This window comes from Temnothorax americanus, unplaced genomic scaffold (assembly GCF_048541705.1).
Source record: "Temnothorax americanus isolate GAGA-0224 unplaced genomic scaffold, ASM4854170v1 Scaffold7, whole genome shotgun sequence".
Taxonomy (NCBI): Eukaryota; Metazoa; Arthropoda; class Insecta; order Hymenoptera; family Formicidae; genus Temnothorax; species Temnothorax americanus.
In genome coordinates this window covers 6982044-7003020 of record NW_027509792.1, presented here as the reverse complement: position 1 = coordinate 7003020, position 20977 = coordinate 6982044, and the positions used below count along the sequence as shown (strand labels likewise).

General features: G+C 29.9%; 2 protein-coding genes across 6 annotated transcripts in view; both read right to left on the bottom strand.

Annotated features, from left to right (window-relative positions):
- Nucleotides 1-558: 558 nt before the first annotated feature.
- The window catches only part of LOC143905946 (insulin-degrading enzyme-like), a 48117-nt gene continuing 27698 nt past the window's right edge, over nt 559-20977 (bottom strand). The window contains exons 1-14 of one of the 4 annotated variants that reach the window (XM_077421630.1): nt 11884-13107; nt 10129-10331; nt 8810-9268; nt 8039-8238; nt 6608-6910; nt 5765-6148; nt 5241-5350; nt 4662-4836; nt 4224-4334; nt 4026-4152; nt 3230-3433; nt 2553-2854; nt 2168-2380; nt 559-1991 (exon numbers count right to left, since the gene is read on the bottom strand). In XM_077421630.1, the coding sequence (XP_077277756.1) occupies nt 1761-1991; nt 2168-2380; nt 2553-2854; nt 3230-3433; nt 4026-4152; nt 4224-4334; nt 4662-4836; nt 5241-5350; nt 5765-6148; nt 6608-6910; nt 8039-8238; nt 8810-8834 (2385 nt within the window). In that variant the 5' untranslated portion in view covers nt 8835-9268; nt 10129-10331; nt 11884-13107 and the 3' untranslated portion in view covers nt 559-1760. The other 3 variants (XM_077421632.1, XM_077421633.1, XM_077421631.1) reach the window with 3 other exon arrangements.
- LOC143905948 (insulin-degrading enzyme-like) lies at nt 13547-20857 on the bottom strand. Of its 2 annotated transcripts, none has more exons than XM_077421635.1 (10): nt 17478-20857; nt 16956-17339; nt 16415-16527; nt 15837-15981; nt 15414-15521; nt 15227-15344; nt 14925-15155; nt 14278-14570; nt 13901-14107; nt 13547-13730 (listed from the first exon to the last, which is right to left on the bottom strand). In XM_077421635.1, the coding sequence occupies exons 3-9, from the start codon at nt 16498-16500 to the stop codon at nt 14000-14002; spliced, it is 1089 nt and encodes a 362-aa protein (XP_077277761.1). In that variant the 5' UTR covers nt 16501-16527; nt 16956-17339; nt 17478-20857; the 3' UTR covers nt 13547-13730; nt 13901-13999. The 2 variants fall into 2 exon arrangements, with proteins under 2 accessions (XP_077277761.1, XP_077277762.1); XM_077421636.1 differs by having other exon boundaries at nt 18249-20857.

Below are 20977 nucleotides of genomic sequence, written 5' to 3'. Positions count from 1 at the left end.
GCGTGCGTGCGTGCGTGCGTGCGTGCGTGCGTGCGTGCGTGCGTGTGTGTGTGTGTGAGCATGAGTTTATATACATTATAAAATTTAATTATTTCATCATACTTAAGAGAATAATAAAATATTTAATGCACAAGAACTTTGTATTGAAAAAGTGTGTTTAACATGATATTTAATTTTTTTATTACGCGTATTAAAATAATTATTAACAGAAATACTTCGTCCTAAAAAACTTGGCTATAAACTTCTAAGCGTGTGCGTGTGTAAAGTTTATGTGAATGAAGAACGAATTTGATTTAAATGTGAATGAACAGATATCTGTGCGAAGTAAATTCAAGATAGTTTACCTGTACATTACATAAAGAGACCACGCTTTTTTTCTTTACATGAAACAATCGCATATTTATTTAGCACAGCGCCAAGTATTTTCTCTGGAAAAATTAAAATTTTCTAGACGAGATTTGTATATAGCTTGCAATGCAAATAATTTTTTATTCGAATACAGTACATACTGATCATTTATTATTTTGAGTTAAAAGATCCAATTTTGTATCAAGAGTGAAAATTCTCGTCGGCGAAATAATCCTTCTAATCGTCGACGATGTCGCCCCTTACAAGGTATCCAGGATTCTGCACCCCCTTCTCCTTTTTCTCGACAGTCTGTTGCGTCCGGATGCAAAGACGGAGAGACGCGGCAGCCTTATTTAAATAACAGATAATTGCTGGTTCTGTTAAATGAAGCGCCGCGGGGATTGCCGAGGCAGAAGAGTTACCCAAGATTTCACGCGCCGCCTTTCCGCCCCCCATCGTTGTTCTCCACCTCTTTCTCCTTTTCCTCAGCGCCGTCGTTGTCGCGTCTTTTGTTGCGCGCTCGAGCTAGTTAATGCGGGGCTCGTTTTACGACGACGAGTGTATATGCTTTTGTCGTCAGCTGCGACGCATCTCGGCACTCATTACGCCGGCTCGAAGCCTCAAAGCATCGTCGTCGTCAGCCGTGTTACTATCGAGAAGCCCGCGAATGCAATAACAACGCAGACTGACTTACGCCGTTATTGTATAAGATAGTTTTTTTGAGATCCTTTTATTTTTGGTCAGCAGCTGCGCATGATTCCACTTTTCATGATTTTGTATAAAAATATGGAACACTTTCACATACAACAACAATTTAAATCCGATAATAGTGTAATGTATAATTAATAAAGAGAGATATTATATATTTGTGTACATCCGTTAATAACTTATGTATTTGCTCAAATATGAGAGACGTAGCACAATTTTATTACATTTTTGGGGATTGTATTTTCTCTGGCTGTCGCAAATGTAAATAAAGTTATAATAAAGTTATTTGATGTCGCAAAATATCTTTATTGGGCAATTTAAAAGTTATATGACATCAAATGGTTAAATTATAAACATTTCATAGAAACATAATAGATTTAAAAATATTAATACAACAAAGATAGAATAAACATAATGATATAACGAACGATGACATAGTTTACAAAAAGGACTTTCTGCATGTTTCACGCGGTATTTAATAATATGCTTAAATTATACATTATTACTTACTTATTTAATATACCAGTTTCATAGAAAGCAGATAATTATTTTACTGTTTTATGCGTGAACAAGATTTGATACAGAAAAATATCGTAATACTAAAGGACAGAGAAAGAAGGCAAAAGAATTAAAAGCTAACTTCTCTTTGAAGAAATAACGAAATACATGATAACGAACCGAAACCATTATTATATCATTTTTTTTTACATCTTATTGGGTTTTCTGACAAAAGTTTTTTCGATCGGTTCTAGTAAAGGATATAAAATTTGATTTCGCTTAAATGACAATAAATTGTTAAATTTTTTAGTTTCATTATTAGATGAAGTAACGGTAATTCTTCTAGATATATCAGGCAAATTCCTTTCCTCTGTCACAGCCGTAGGCATCACATGTACCGACAACTTACGTCGAGTCAAATTGCTAAATATATTTTCCTAATGGAGATTATGTTTAAAATATATAATTAATTTATTATCTATCAAAATTACTTCTCTCAAAAATTGTACGTTATATAAAAAGATTTATATTTTCCATTTGTTTTTTTTTTATAAAATCTTGTCTTTTTAGTTGAATGATATTATAGCCCGCATATATAAAAATAAGTAATTACCTCAAAGAAGTCCCTTAAATCTTGCTGTGTTATTGCATCTAAGTTCTGTAGTTCAATATCTACTCGATTGAAATAATATTCTTGGCTTTCAATTTCTTTCCAATATAAAGAGCCTTGACTAGATATCGTGTTGGGTGACGTGGACGTAAAAAGTGCTCTTAGACCTTCTTTTAGTTTTTTAAATTCTTCTTTTGGCATATTAGATATGTGATCCTGAAATGTTGTTACAGTGAGATTAATAAATATTTTAATAGGGACATACTCTAATTACTACGTCACATTAATAATTGGAATAATATATTTTTTAATATGATCATAATATCAGAATATTGTGTGAGAAATTTAAAGAAAGGCATGTTGTTGTATAATATCTTATTATACTTACAAGCATAGTCTTCATACATTTGTCGATTCGTTCTTCGACATTATTCGGGTTATGGTTTTCGGCATTTTGTACAGCGACGGTAAAATATTGCGTTCCGTTTATCGTTGTACATATATCACTAAATGATGTATAGGCTAAAGACTCATCGATCCTGAAGATTTTGAAAATCTGATGACCAATAATTTGCTTTAAGAGCAGTAAAAGCACAATTGACTTCGGTGATCGTAGACCAGTTGCGTAGTACACTATGGTACTAGAAGTTTTCTGCACTTTACTTTCTTCTTCAAATCGAACGTGGCAACCTACAGTAATTATACATCAATACACAACACTTTACGTACTATGTCATATAAAAAATATTAATTGACTAAAAAACAAATTTTAAAATTTCTGGAACAAATTGTATTGCTGATAGAATAACATTAATAATAAATATTTTTTCCTATATTTTTAAATACTTATTCTTTAGGTATATGGATTGAAATAAAATTTTCTTTTTAACTATTATTATTTTTTTTCTCTCGATAATAATTTTAGTGGTAACATAAGACCATTAGAACAAACAATAAAATATTTATATTAAAACTATGTTCCATAATATATATTAACTGAAATTCTTTAAGCATATACATTTTTTAAATTATTATAAATAAAATTTGATCTTGTAGAGCTCTTACCATCTTCTAGTTTAATTTCACGATACAATACTAATTGCTCTTGCAACAATGGTGTTATGTGAGGCATAATTTTTAAATTAGACTCAATTAGTTCACCTATAATTTTAGCTTCTTTTTTAGTCACGTTACCATGTATTAAGCATTCTACATGCATTTCGGTGAATAACTTTTGAATAAAGTCCTGAAGTTTATCGGTACTTAGATCTATATATCACAGAAATTTAATATATATCAATTAAAGTAATTTAAATCGACCTGACTGGCAATATATATAACGTCTTTCCGATATGAACATTGAAAAACTGTGAGCCAACTTGGTTTGTCGGATTCACACAGCACTTTTTTCAGATCAATATCGAGACATTATTAATTTTGACCATAATTTTGGTCCGTTGATGTAATTTCTAAATTAAATAGTTTTTAACTTTATTGCGAAAAATATCACCCCAGCCAGGGTTTGAACCTGGAACCTCCCGTATACCGTGCGGGTGTCGTGCCAATTCGACCACTGGGGCTGTGGTAATATTTATCGCAATAACAACTGTAAGATGGAGCACCGATTACTAGGTCGACGGTGTATAATAAACAGAATAATAAATTTCTTTTCGCCAGTATATAGAATAACAATTAAAGTAATTTAAATTGACCTGACTGGCAATATATATAACGTCTTTCCGATATGTTATTAATATATATCATTAATAAGTACAATAATCATTCTAATCTAAGGACTAAAAACAATTTTTGAGAAGGAAAAGAAAATGTTTTTTAACAGAAAATATTAGTTTTGTCTTACATTTACAAGCAGTAGATTCCAATAATTCATCGTTTGACCAATGTCGTTCTGCCAACAGTAATTCAAGATAATCCTCAGGGTGTTGAAAGAGTCGTTGTGTAGCGAAATTTTTCAATTCCCTGATATACTTGTGAGCCATTTCACATGATTATGGTGTTTAATTAAATTAATGTAATTGATTGCATTAATTATACGTACCTTTTCCTTTAGAATTTCAAACCTTTCTGGATCAAACTCAAAATTTCTCATTTGGTACACGCTTTTTTCTAACCAGACACTTTGCTTATCATCGTAACCATCTATTTTCAGCTAATAAAATAATCCGTTTTTCTTAATTATAATTTTACATATGCTTTTATGTAATACATTAAATTAATGATTATTTGTAAAACATTCCGTAAACTTTATTAAAACATTACAGAAATATAACTGGTCATATTTACGAGAAACAATAATTATTAATAAGAAATAAAATTCGATTTCTTAATAAGTAATATTTGATGTACATGAAGAAGCACATGCTTAAACGTTACTAATAATATTAACAAGTTGAATAATAATTTATTTGAATAAATCTATATAAATAATATTACAATATTTATATTACTGTTATATAAATTATATATATACATTTACTGTTATTCCATATTTCGTACGAGCAATTTCCCAGTTTAAAAAAGTTATATTAACTGTACGTGTATATTCATATTTATGTATATTAGGTATATACATATCATTAAGAAAATCACGAAGTAGTCGAACAAACATATCAGTCAAATTGCAATTGAGAGGATCCATATAGGCGATCGGACTATAAATTAAACACGAACGTTATATATAATTATAAAAAAAAAAACATATTTTCTATCTCTCCCTGATATTATAGTACCATTTTAATTTATATTTTTTAATTAAGGAAGTATTTTGAAATTTCGGCATTCAGAAATATATAAATGTACAAATTTAGATTTATTATATAATTGATGACATTTTAGAGGTAATCAATTTATTATTTTAATTTTATTTAGTACGTATATATATATATTAATATGTATGCACACTAATCTCATTATTATAATAATTATAAAAATTAATTCATAATTGCAATTTTTATAAGTTGCTATATAGAATGTCTCAAATTCTGATTTAAAATCATCTCAGTATTCCATATTTGATTAGAACAACAATGTATTTTTTACAACACTTATCTCATACCTAACGAAGTGGAAGATCATCGTCGCTTTCGGCACACGAAATACATCATCTTTTTTATGCCAAACTCTTACAAACGATGTATCCATTACAGGTACAGGAAACTTTTCTACCTATAAAGTTTCACCTGTTAATATGTGTAGAAGATACAAATGACATCAAAATTGATTATTTATTAGAGCAAAGGACAATTCCGAATGCAAAAAACATGTATAAAACATTCTTTGCATTACAATTTTTTTACTTATATTACAATCTTTTGGCTCTGTATTATATAAATTAATCTCTAAGACTCACCGTATATTTTTATAAAGGTAATATAAATACAAGTAAATATATATATATATATATATATATATATATATATATAATACACCATAATTATTTTTATTATATCAAAAATATGCATTAGAAGAAAATTTATTATAAACTACATTAACGTAATATTTTATATCGAGTTTTATAGTGTTAGTATCACAAAATGGTGTTTAAGGATTAATATTGCAAAAAATGATAATTTTATTTACGTTTTCTTCCTTGATATCAAACTGGATCGGTATAAATTCATTTTTAGAAGGCAATTTCATTATAGCTGTGCTATTGCCAACGCATTTCCACTTTTTTATTGTTTCCTTGGGTATTTTCTCTTTTTTATATTTAATGTCAAACCATTTCTCGATTTTATCCACCGTATCTTCGTACGTTTTTGAGGCAACGTAGATTTTAATATTTTCCGGCATAAAATGTTCCATTAGCTCGTCGATCAAATCCGGTCGCCATTCACGTTGCATCGAAAAGATTTCTTTCATGGGACACTTTTGCAGCAGATAGGCTGTAGTAGCTATGTCATCAAGAGACAAACGGTTTATTTTCTCATAACTATAACACATCTTCATAATTTGCTGTAGTTCCTATAAATATAAAATTTCCATATAACTTCATGTGTGGTATATAATATTAAAATATAAAGTGTCTAGCAAATTGCAATCCTACAACCTGCCGAGCATTCTACGAAAGATTACATTATTTTTCACTAATCTATATATATATATAATCAAATGTTCCGACTGACTCATCAACGTCCAGCCCAAACCCCTATGCCTAGAAACATGAAATTTGGGGAGTATATTCTTCCATGACGTAAGCGCCCACTAAGAAAGGATTTTTAGAAATTCGAAATCCCATAACGGGGTGAAAAAGGGTAAAACGTGTTTTCAATATCTCTTAAGCCTGTTGAAATATCGATTTGGTTTTTGCTTACAAAGGTTATCCATACAAGTTCTTAAAAACATAATTCAAGATTTCGTCATAATCAACCCTTAAAAAGGCAAATCTAAATTCGGGGGTGAATTATAGAATCTTTCGCATACCACAGCAAAGTACGGCTCTAGCAAAGTACAGCCTGCAGTTTGATTAGCATCATATATCCATTTCATCGGTCCTTCCTTCTTCTTCTTCAGCGTATGGATATATTGGAACATTATTCCAACAATATTTTCTATATTATTAATACCTTCCTCAGTTAGATCAAATTGAAGTTTAAAGAAGTACACGCTTGTGTCTACGGAGCACAGTTCAACTTCTAAATCGATGCACCAATTCTTGGCTTTTAAAGCCGATAATAAAGAATTTTCTCCTTTGTGTCCAATTAAATACTTAATGTAACAAAGAGGCTATGTTAACAAATAAATAATAAACATAAACTTTAATTAAAATGTGACATAATGATGTATTGTTATATGTACTACAATAATAATTATGTGTAGTCAATTAGGAAGAGACAGAGAAAAAAAGAGACAAAGAAATGTAGACAGAGTTAAAATTCTATAAGCATATTTTTATAACTCCTGCAACTATAATGGCCGTGGCCGATTTTTGTATGGCGGGATACCCCCAGCGATATTTGGTTGATTTTTGCACATAAAGTATTTCATGATCCAACCTAAATTACCATTTATACTAGCTTTTAGAACAACGTGTTTCCGAAGTAATGACATAAAACTCAAAAATCAAAAAGTTTATTTCCAGAACGAAAAAAGCTAGAACCTTAAAAAGATTTTTTTTTATTTTTGATTTTTACGTCACAACTTCGGAACCACGTTGTTCTAAAAACTGGTATGAATGGTAATTCATGTGTTGGACCATGAGATACCTTATGTATATTGTATATGAAAATCAGCCAGATATCGCTGAGGGTATCCCGCCATACGAAAACCGGCCGTGGCCTTTTAAAATACAACTGTATATATACATATATACATTATATATGTATGAATTAATGTATACATATAATAATTGTGCAGAGATAGAGGCCACATTTCGATTTCAATAATTTTGAAATATATTATCACTGTCATTAGCCTGAATAACCTTTAAAAGGTTTTAAGTGGCGATGTTTATTAAAAATTTATTACCAATTGCATTGTAGGCTTTTTGGGGAGCATGTAGGGATTGTTGGATTCATTTTTTTTTACTCAGTATTATTTGCTGAATCTGAGAAAAATGGCAAAAAAATCGTAGTAAGGGATTGCAGAACATTCGGTAAATTCATTTTAATAACCAATGTTGCAGCTACTCTACAATCATCATTATCAAGCAATTATTTGTTGATTAGTCGTTACACTCGTTAATATATAGAGTAATAATCTTGATAACATATTTCAAAATTATTGTGAAATCAGAAAGAGTTTTTATTTCTGCATAACTAATATAATTATATTTAAAAGAACTTAGATAAAATATTCTCTGTATATAAACTGTATAAAGCATTAAGGTCAAACGGAAAGTGTATTACACAATACCAGATCGTTTTCACGCTTTATTTTAAGTAAAGAAAACGAAATGCATAACTCTCTGATATCAAATATCGGAACGTATTTCCACATAGTGTTCAAGTCTTCATTCTTGAATGTATATTCAGAATACATAGAAAGTTCAACTTTCTTGTTTTTTACATTACGAAAGCGTTTTACTACCATACTTTCGAGATCATTTAAATTATCTAAACAAAAAATTTATTTGTTAATGTAACATACATAATGAACGCTACATAAATATGTAACAAAAAATTATTATGTCTATTAATGGCAAAAAATATAATTTTTTTCAAAAAAAGACAAGAAATATATTGAAAATATATTTTACTGTGTATTACAATTAGATATTTCACATTTTGATCAAACTTTTTTTAAAAATATTGACTATAATAATAATATACTGGTTAAAACAAATTATTAGAAAACAATTAAAATTTTATGTAGTAATTTTATGGAGATCAATATTTTTAGATATTTTCCTTGCTTATGTACTGATAAGATTCTATCTTTTCTCTTGAAAACAGACAATGTGTAAATGTTTAATACAATAACTGGTAATAAAATACATATTATTTTATTAATTATTATAATTTTATTTATTATAATAATATTATAATTTATTATAATTATAATTATAATAATATTATAATATTATAATTTATTATTTATTTTTTAAAATTCAAATATTTTTATATATATAACAGTATAAAATACATTTTTAAATTTCTAATATTAAAAAGTTTTAAATTATCGTACCTTTACCAAGAACACACAGCGACATAATATGTGCAGAATATTTCTTATAAAAGTCTTCCAGCCTATCTTTAACGTTAATGTTGTCTAATGTCTTTTTATTGCCTATGCCGAACGGATAGTCCGGTCTCACAGATAATTTCTCTAATTTCGTCAATCACCATCTGTCATTTATTAATTTCTCCTTGTATTCTAAATCTATAATATTTATTTCTGTATCTATCAAAGTCTCATCAAAAAGAGGCGTTATGAAAAACTGCGCAAATAGATCTAAAGCTCCTCCCAACTTCTCCGGAATTATATTGAAGGAATAATCAGTGTAATTTATTCTGGTCCTTGCTAGGCGCGAACCGCCATACTGGTTCAGGTACTCAAGGTAATCATGTTGTTGCGATTCTGTACCTAAAAGATGTTGGCAAAGGTGCGCTAATCCAGGTAGATCCTCGGGATCGTTATTGTAGCCTGTAACGTATTTTATTTCTAGTTAAATAATTTTTGAATTTGATAACGTAATACTAATTGATAGAAACATATTAATCTTTAATTTTATATATATATACTATATATATATATATATATATATATGTAGGTCTGGAAGTATGTTCCGGGACTTTTATTTTTGATATCGGTATATTCCGGGACATTTGGCAGTTTCCAGGACTGTCCTGGAAAAAATTGATGTCCTACGGCATTTTTCGGGACAGTTTTTTGAATCTGATTACATATATATGCGTTATATTCCAGGACTGTACATTTCAAAAAACGTAAACAGTCCCGGAACATACCTCTGGACCTACATATATATATATATATATGTATATATATATACAGTTTCCAGGACTGTACATTTCAAAAAACGTAAACAGTCCCGGAACATACCTCTGGACCTACATATATATATATATATATATATATATATATGTATATTTACGAAATCACAAAATATAACTAAATCTATCCAGAAGAAAATGTAAACAATATTAATAGTGTAGAATGACCCAGAGGAGAAAGAGAATACATAAACTAGCTGTACATCAAAATATTGAATTCATATACAGCAAATATACAACGTTATTAAGCAGAAATTACAGGTCAAATTACAAAGACCTAAGTATATATAAGAGTACGTTAAAAAGGATATTAAATATATTAGACTAATAAAAAGGTCCTATACATATTTTTTAACTATATATTTTTTGTGACAATTTATAATTTATACACATAATGATTTTATATTAAGGAAGTTTATATAAGTATTGTTAGAAACATCAAGTTAATGCGCAAAATAGAGAATAAATATACATATAATTACATATAATTACCGATATTAACATTCATTGTTGCACAACCGATGTGAGTTATTGGATCGCTTATCAAAAGAATTTTCATTTTATTTTTAAGTACTAAGCCTCTGTATGATTTAACGTCATTATCTGCATGTTCTATGTTGTCGAATCGCTCATCCACATAAGTATCATCAGTAGACATGTTGGTCACCAGTGCCGCAGACTCGAAAATATTATTTCTAAACGTGAAAAAAATACAAATAAAAACTTAAAGGATATATGAAATTTTCAATCTATTATATCTATACAACAACGATGCTAAAAAATATTGTAACTAAAACAAAATTATAAGAACTATTTACACAATAGTCTTCGTGCGCGAACGGTGGAAGGAAAAAGAATCCGGCGAGATTCATTGTGAATGCGGAAATTATAGATTATAATTGTCTAGAAGTTGTATTTACACAGTTTTAAAATAAATGTCTATTTACAGAATGTGTACAAGTTCATTAATTCAAGCATGGGCACTGGAGCTATACTTAAACACTCCAGTCGAAAAAATGAAGTTTACGTCACAGTAATTTTAAATGTGCTTCTTTCGTTTTTCAAATATTTTTTGGGTTTTTCCTTACTCTTTTCTCGGAAAGTATTGAATAAATCTATGTACATACTGTCCTCAAATACTGATAAATTATAGAACTATCCAAATGCAGTATGTAATTAACAATAAGTATAGGGGTATAAAAGTAGCCGCACAAGCAACGGTCGTCTATGCAAAAAAAATGATACTCTCGTTCTCGGGTTAACCGCGAGTGGCGGAAAGCAATCGCGATTTCTCAAACAATAGAATAATGTTCGATTTTGCGAGTCGGACTTTAAACATGTGAGAATATCCAGACTTGTCGCAAGCCACTGAAGCCTCTTTCGAAAATCGTCGGGCGAACAAAAAGACACGTAATTCTTTTCGGAACGCAATAAAATCACACACTGTTACAACTAAAGACTGGAGATCGGAAATTTCTCAAACTCTGGACCCCTCTAGCAACGAGCCAAAAAATTTACCGGGCCAATTGGTTGTCGACAGCCCGAGATATCAGTTAATTTTCCAAGTGTTAACGACTCGGCTGATCTCGGAGTCGACAACCGATCAGCTGTTGTTGTATACCGACCTTTTGCTTTGCCCCTAGTGTTTACCTCGCACCTGAGTCCCCAAGACCAAGTATAGTGAGTCTGCATGACACAGGCAAAAACGAGGCATTGTTTTTCTTTTTTGGGGGAAATATGCCGTCTATTCCCAAAGCGAAATTAAGCTGTTAGATTTTAGAATATTATTCACGCCGTTTAACGTCGCGAAAACCATGCAAATTTGTAGGAAAAATTTATCAATATTTTAAGGCGGGATTTTCATTAAACGGCATAGAAAAAAAGGGTTTGATTTTAAACAGTCTTTTTGGAAAATATATGACAATGAGTTATCATGTAATGAAATATCAATAATATCAAATTTTACATAAAACATGAAAATGTTGCACAGTAATGCCAGCAAGTTTCACATTCGCCGATCTTTCTGAACATGAAGAAAGTTTTATTTGAAACGTTTCAAGCGAGCAATACTTTTTGTTTTTATAAAAATAAACGCTAACGGCAAGCACCTTTATTAATATAGTTCCTGAACTTTAATATTTGATTTTTATTATTGCATTTGTGATTAAGGTCGCGCGCGATTTTGCGGTGATGGATAGGAAGTGCAAGTGCAGATGTAAATAAGAAGAAAAATGTGTTAAAACTTACGGGCTATTCGCGGTACACTATACTGAGCGGTGGCTGGATTTCGAAGACCGGTGAAAGCCTGGATCCCGCGCTGCGGATGCAATGTAGCTCGGTGGAATTATCACACAGCAATAGTTCAATCGAAAAATTTGCCAGATCAAACGTACGAACACGAACTCTGTACATAGGCTCACAATCAGCGAAAGCGGAGTGGAAAATAAGATCTCTGCTGCGAACTGCTACGCGCTACTGTCGTTACTACGACGTGACTGTAAAGCGCGGGTCGCGATTCTATCCGCGCGCTTTTATTTACTCGACCTTCCCGAGGATTCTCGATAATGATTTGCCGATTTTAGGCTCAAGGCAAGGGCTTTACCTTTACGGCTGATGGATTTTGTGTCTGGCGATTCGGATGCGAGGCGATCCGCGCCGGGCACAGCCGCTGCTGATTGGCGCACGCCCTGTTCAGCGATCCCTCTGCGGTGACGCGCTAATTCTGAATTAAACGAGAGAAACTTATTAGGAATACGGTTTATAAATATTAAATTTTAATAGAATATTGATTAGACACGTTTGTTACCCGGTTTCTCAAACAATGCATGAAAATAATTTTGGATAACTCAGAAAAAAGATTAATGATGTCACATATAATTATGCAATAAGTTTAATTTAAATGGAAAGAAATAATATTTTGCACTAATTACATGTTGTATTGAAATACAGTTCTGTTTGAAAATACAGAAATAGATAAGATATATATGTAACATGTAATATAGAAACAAGAAGGTTAACAGCTTAAACTCTTATTGTCTAACAAGTCCGGTTCTGACAGTAGTTCCCAAACGCATGTATTTTTAATAAAATTACCTACACCAGACACTTCGTGCTCTTCATTTTTTTGTCTCCTTCTTCCTCCCTCTTTTTCCCCTTTTTTCTTTTCCTTTTCTTCTCTATTTCAATTAATAACACTGACAGCCCTAACTGGGGGAAGATAATTCACTTTTTTTTACACGAGAATCAATTGCGTAGCCTTATTATGGCTAGCGATTTTTATCGTGCACATTTTTTATTTTGTGTGAGAATATACATATAGAATACCTTTACATATACAAAACGACAATTTAAATCTGATAATAGTGTAATGTATAATTGATAAAGAGATGTATTATATAGTTGTATACATCCGTTAATAACTTATGTATTTGTTCAAATATGAGGGACGTAGCACAATTTTATTACATTTTTTAGGATTGTATTTTCTCTGGCTATCGCATATGTAAATAAAGTTATTAATAAGGTTATTTGATATCGCAAAATGTCTTTATTGCGCAATTTAAGAGTTATATGACATCAAATGGTTAAATTATAACATTTCATAGAAACATAGTATATTCAAAAATATTAATACAACGAAGATAAAATAAAGATAATGATATGTTTCACGCGGCTATTTAATAATGTAGTGCTTAAAGTTATACATTCTTACTTACTTTATTTTAATATTCAATAATTTCAGTTTCATAGAAAGTAGATAATTCTTTTACTGTTTATGCGTGAACAAGATTGATACAAAATAATATCATTTTAATATATTCGAAATAACGAAATACATGATAACAACTATAAACAATTATTCCATCTCATGGGTTTTCTGACAAAATTTTAGTCGTCGATCGGTTTCTAGTAAAGAATATAAACTTTGACTTAGCTTAAATGACAATAAATCGTCATATTCTTCAGTTATATTATCAGATGTAACGGTAATTTTTCCAGATGTATTAGACAAATTCATTTCCTTTGCCATAGCCGTAGGCATCACATGTACCGACAACTTACGTCGAGTCGACTTGTTAATTATATTTTCCCCTCTAAGGAAGATTATGTTTAAAAAATATAATTAATTTATTATTTATCAAAATCACTTCTCTCACAAATTGTACGTCATATAAATAGAATTATATTTTTTATTTGTTTTTCTTTATAAAATTTTTTCTTTTTCATTGAATGATATAGTCCGCATATAATAATAAGTAGTTACCTCAAAAAATTTCCGTAATTGTTCCTGCGTTATTGACCCTAAATAATCTTCTTCAATAGCTTCTCGATCAAAATTATATTCTTGGCTTTCAATTTCTTTCTAATATAAAGAGCATCGACTAAATCTCGTTTTGGGTGCCTTCAAATGTGACTTTAGACCTTTCTTGTGGTTGTCAAATTCCACTTTTTCCATAGTAGATATGTGTTTCTGAAATGTTGTTACAGAGATATTATTAAATATTTTAATGGATAGATACTCCAATTACTACGTCACATAATAATTAGAGTGATAAATTAATTCGTATAATCATAATATTAGAATATTGCGTGGGAAATAAAAAACAGACATGTTGTTATATAAGATCTTATTATACTTACAAACATAAGGTCCATAAATGAATCGATTCGTTCTTCGACATATGGCGGGCAACGGTTACCTTCTACAACAACTGTCAAATATTGCGTTGCGTCCATTTTTGTAACCTGACTAAATACTGTATAGCCTAAATTATACTCGGTCCTTAAGGTATGGAAGGTATTCTGATCAATAATTCGATTTGAAAGCGATAAAAGCATATTCGATTCCGTTGATCGTAGACCAGTTGCGTAGTACACTATGGTACTAGACGTTATCTTCTGTTCATTTTCTTCTTCAAATCGAACGTGGCAACCTACAGTAATTATATATCAATACACAACACTTTATTACGTACTAAGTTATATAGAAAATATTAACTCACTAAAAAGCTAATGTTAAATTTCTGAAACAAATTGTAATCCTGATAAAATAACATTAATAAAATAAATACTTTTTCTTATATTTTTACATATTTATTTTCTATATGGATTGAAATATATTTTTTTTTCTTTCTTTATCTTCATAATAATCCTAATGGCAGCATAGGACCATTAGAAGAAACAATAAAATATTTATATTGAATTGTTTCATAAAATAAACTGAAATCCTTTAAGCATACAAATTCTTTTAAATTATCATAAATAAGATTTGGTCGTGTCGAGCTTACCATTTTCTAGTTTAATTTCACGATTCAATACTAATTGCTTTTGCAACAAGGGTACTGTGGGATGCTCTTTATTATTCAACATTGACTCAGTTAGTTTACCTATACCTGCAGCTTCATCTTTAGTCACGTTACCATATATTAAGCACTCTACATGCATTTTGCTGAATAACTTTTGTATAAAAAGCTCGAATCTTTCGGCATTAAGTGCTTTAGTCGTTGGCGATGTAAGGACTAAAACCAATTTTGAAGAAACAAGAAAAATTATTTTAAACAGAAAAATATTATTATTCTTTTACACTTACCCTCCTTACAATTTAATAATTTATTATTAAGCCAATGTTGTTCTGTCAACAGCATTTCAAGATAATTTACTGTGTTAACACGTATATTTTTATTGAAATTTATCCACTTGGAGTTCCACTGTAAACCATTCCACATAAATTTGATGTTCAATTAAATTAATGAAATTGACACAATAATTATACATACATATTTTAAGGTTTCAAACCACTTCGGATCAATCTTCAAATTTATCATTTGGTCCATGCTTTTTTCTAACAGATCACGTTGCTTGTCGTCATAACCGTCTATTAACATCTAATAAAATAATTTGTTTTCTCTTGGATTATATATGCTTTTATATAAAACATTAAATTAATGCTTATTTATAAAACATTCCGTAAACTTTATTAGAACATTACAGAAAGATAACTGGTCATATTTACGAATAATAATAATTATTAATAGGAAATGAAATCTGAATCCTAAATAAGTAATATTCGATGTACATGAAGAAGTAGATATATGTTTAAACATTATTAATAACATTAACAAGTTAAATAATAATTTATTTGAATAAATATATTTAAAAAATATACAATATTTTATTAATGTTATTATATATATACTTACATTTATTTCATATTTCGTACCACCAATTTCCAATTTTAAACCAGCTAATTTAGCTCTATATGTATATTCATTAAGTGACTCACAAACTAGTTCAACAAATACATCAGTCAATTCGGAACTGAGAGGATCCATGTAGGCGAACGGACTATAAATTAACGACAACACGAACGTTATTTGTAATTATAAAAAAACATTTTCTGTTTATTACATAAACAGAAACATGTTTATTACATAAGAAGAGATTATAGCACTATTTTAATTTATTATTCTTTAACTAAGGAGGTATTTTGAAATAACGGCATTCAGAGATATACAATAAATGTAAAAATTTAGATTCATCTAATTAATGATAACATTTTAGAAGTAATTAATTTATTATTTTAATTTTATTTAGTACCTATACGTATATTAATATATATGTATACTAATCTCATTATTATGATAATTAAATAAATTTATTCACAATTGCAATTTGTATAAGTTGCTTGAATATCTCAAATTATGATGTAAAGTCATCTCAATATTTTATATTTGATTAGAACAACAATGTATTTTTTGCAACCACACTTATCTCATACCTAACGAAGTCGAAGATCATCGTCGCTTTCGGTACATAAAATTCATTATCCTGTTTATGCCAAACTCTTACAAACAGTTTATCCATTACAATTTTAGGACACTCTTGTTGTACCTATAAAGTTTCACCTGTTAATATATATGTGTAAAAGATACAATATACAAATAACATCAAAATTGATGATTTATTAGGGCAATGGACAACTCCGTATGAAAAAGTGAGCGTGTAAAGGTTTCTTTGCATTACAATTTTCTCACTTATATTGCAGTCTTTTGACTCTATGTTATGTATAAATTAATCTTTAAATCTTAGTTAGTTAATGTAAATAAATGTATATATATATATTTTTTTTAAAGTACACTATAATTATTTTTATTATAAGAAAAATATACGTAAAAATAAAATTTATTATAAACTACATTAACATTTTATATTTTAATCAAGTTTCATGACATGGTTTATACATGGAGATTTTGCTTATTGTTAGTATCACGAAGAGATGTTCAAGGATTAATAGTGCGAAAAATGATAATTTTACATACTTGAGGCTTGATATCAAACTTTTTTGGTATAAATTCATTTTTAGGAAGAAATTTCAGATCCGTGCTACGGCCAGCACGGTTCCACGTGTCTATTGTTTTCACGGGTATCGTCTCTTTCCTATATTTAATGTGATGCCAATTCTCGGTTTCATTCACTGTACTTTCGTACGTTTTTGAGGCAACGTAAATTATAATATTTTGCGGCGTAAAATATTTTTTTAATAGCTCTTTGATCAAATCTGGTTGCTATGCACGTTACTCCAAAAAGATTTCTTCCATGGGACACTCGTGCAGCTGAAAGGCTATTCTAGATATGTCCTCATGAGACAAACGGTGTATGTTCTCATCATAACTATTATTTATTTCCGACATTTCCTGAATTTCCTATAAATGTAAAATTTTTATATAACTTAATATGTGATATACAATATTATAATATTAAAGTACAAAGTGTTTAGCAAATTGCAATCCTACAATCTGCCGAGCATTCTACGAAAGATTATATTATTTTTCACTAATTACTTTATAGATCCATTTTTGCGGTCCATCCTCCTTCAGCATATTGATATATTGAAACATTATTTGAACAATATTATCTACATGGTTAATACCTTCCTTAGTTAGATTAAATACAACTTTAAAGAAACGTGTGTTTGTGTCCACACGATCAACAAAAGCTTCTAATTTATTTATCACACCAACCTTTTATATATAAAGCAGATAATAATGAACTATCGCTTTCGTGTTTAAATAAATGCTCAATGTATTCGAGAAGCTAATGTTAACAAATGAACAATAAACATTAAACATAAGTTTTAATTAAAATGTGACATAATGATGTTTCATTATATGTAGTACAATAATAACAATTATGTGTTATTATTTTTAATTATAGGAAGAGACAGAGAAAAGAAGAAAGAAAGAAATGGAAACAGAGAGAAAATTTTACAAGCATATTTTTATAACTTTTGCAACTATATTAAAATTTTATGTGTGTGTGTATATATATATATTTATATATATATCTACTAGCATGCCCCGCCGGGCTTCGCCCCGGAGAACATGTGTATTAAGACACGCAAATAGTCTCTCTCTCTCTCTCTCTCTCTCTCTCTCTCTCTCTCTCTCTCTCTCTCTCTCTCTCTCTCTCTCTCTCTCTCTCTCTCTCTCTTTCTCTTTCTCCCTCTCTCCATATGCATTACTCTCATACGCGTAGCTTTTGCCATATTTAATTTTCAATATTACAAACTTATATTTCGGAAATAAAGCATTTTTGCATATAATATGCCATACCTCAATTTTGTGTCAATACCGCCGGCATTATCATTACCCAAGATGTACCACGTGGAGGTTGCCTGGTCGGATTCACACCTCTTGTGTATGTGTGTTTGGGTTAGTGTTTGTATGTGTGTGTGTGTGTGTATAAAAAATAAATATACCGGGTCAAAAAATAACACCACAAGAAGATTCGATCAATTATTTTCCGAAAGCGACTTTCGATATTGATCAATTGATTAATATTTAACATGTGAATTTAACAACTTATTTAGTCTCGAAAATTCTACCTCTGTTTTATGCAAAATTCTTTACTATTATAATAAAAAAACAGTTTGTAGCCTTTTTTTATTTGCTATGATCTTGGTAACAAAAAATTATACACTTTATAGTTCTCCCTGGGAAATTCTACCCCTATTTCATATACTTTTAGTGAAAATTCGGTCAATTATTTCTCGAAAAATTAGAAAAATAAAAAAAACCGATTTCCAGAAAATCGGTAACAAAAAATTATACACTCAACCTCTACACTCCCCGGGAATTTCTACCTCTATTTCATATACTTTTAATAAAAATTCGGTCAAATGGTTTTTGATTTCAAAAACTTCAGTACCGGTTTTCAAAGAGATCGGTAACAAAAAATTATACACTTTATGGCACTCCCCGGAAAATTCAACCCCTGTTTTATATACATTTCTTTGAAATTCCGTCAATTATTTACCGAAAAATTGAAGAAATTAGAAAAACCGGTTTCCAGAAGATCAGTAACGAAAAACTATACACCCTATAGCACTCCCCGGGAAATTCTACCTCTATTTCATATACGTTTGGTAAAAATTCGGTCCATTGGTTTCCGAGATCATAGCGAACAAAAAAATGCAAACCCTGTTGCTTTATAATAATAATAATAATAATATAGATATATAAATGTATATATATATATATATATATATACACACACATACACACATAAAATTTTACAATACAACTGTGTATTGTAAAGGGGAGGCCAGGGCACCATGAGCCATGGGGTACCATGGGTCATTGACTGTTTAAGGTAATCCAAAATGTTCAGATTGATTCAGTTAGTATCATGTGACAGTTATTTCGTTGTCCATATTTTGTATCTAGATAGCAGTCATCAAAGTTCATAGTCTCGAGACGCACGTGACATAAATGGGTTTCGTGATGCGTAAATTTCTGTTTAACTATTTGACCTTTACACTGCCAGACTAGAGTCAAGCTCAACAGGGTCTTCTTTCCCCGCTAATTTTTCTAAGCCCGTTCCTTTGCGGCAGTGGTTTTGCTAGATAGTAGATATAGCGACCAAATTTAGAAATGTTTTAATATTGTTTTTGTATATAGTAAAATATACTCGTACTAAAAATTAGGTGTAACTTTCTAACATCTTTTGTCATTTATTACACTACAGATAATCATGTATTATTTATTTTTTTTTATTATGTTTTACCATTTTCTATATTAAGGGGAAACCACTGTGACGGCCGGAAAAAATGCTATTTTCATGAATTTTTTTTGCGAGAAATAATAAATTTAATCAAATTGGTTTGTCATTTTTTTAAAGTACATATATTAAATATATTGTAAAAGAAATCATTAAAAAATATTAATATTTGCACTTTTAGCGTGTGGTGCCTCGAAACTACATTTTCGTATATCTCGGGCGCTCGCATATCTCGATCAATTTTTATCCGTCTGACTTGAAATTTGAACAGAATATTTATAACAAAATTATCTTCAATTAAGCGTACGATTTTTTTGGTTAGACAATTAGTTTTTAAATAACAATTTAAAAAATGGCAAAATTGTTGTTTAAATCTCGATTTTTTTTAAATTGCTCTATTTTGTTAAAAATTAATATTTTAAAAAATTCGTACGCTTAATTGTAACTACATTTGTATAGTTTAAAATAACACCAAAATTTTTTTACAACATCTCCACGGAAAGTTCGACTTTCCATGTCTGTAGAGAGCGGCGAAAGCGGTCAATTTCACGCCAGGGCGGCATAAGCGGGCGGAAAGTGATTACTTTAATATATGTATTTTAAAGAAATGACAAACCAATTTGATTAAATTTATTATTTGTCGTAAAGAAAATGCATGAAAAAATCATTTGTTCCAGCCGTCACAGTGATTTCCCCTCTTAAGTGCATTCGGGGCATCATAGGGCACCCCAATGCTGCGGTACCATGGGTCACACACGCCACCCAGGTTGATAATAGACAGATAGATTGATGACATATGTTATTTTTGATTGAAGAAAATATGTCAGAAGTTAGTTTTTCTAACAAAAAATAATATTTCAGTAGTGGGTTTTGATATCTTGTTTGTTCTGCCCAATCCTGAACAGTGTCATAAGAAAACGTATAAAATAAATTTTTTTTTAACTTTTGTAAAACTTTTCGTTTATTCTTGAATAAATAAACTCAGTTTTTGCGTGTGATTTATAGTGCTTCAGTGACAGACCCATGGTGCCCCGGATATATTGCATCTTGGGAGTCATTTCTCAAGAAATGTGTTTTAATTTTTTTTTCAAAAACTAATCAATATATTTGCCAAATACGCTAAATAAATTTTAAAATATACACAGTGCTTTAATTATTAAAAAAAATAAGACAAAAAATTCTATGTTTAAAAGTACTTTTTAGAGTTTGAATTTTTATGGTGCCCCGGTTTCCCCTATACATATATGTATTCAATAAATTAATATATACAAAATGTCCCAAT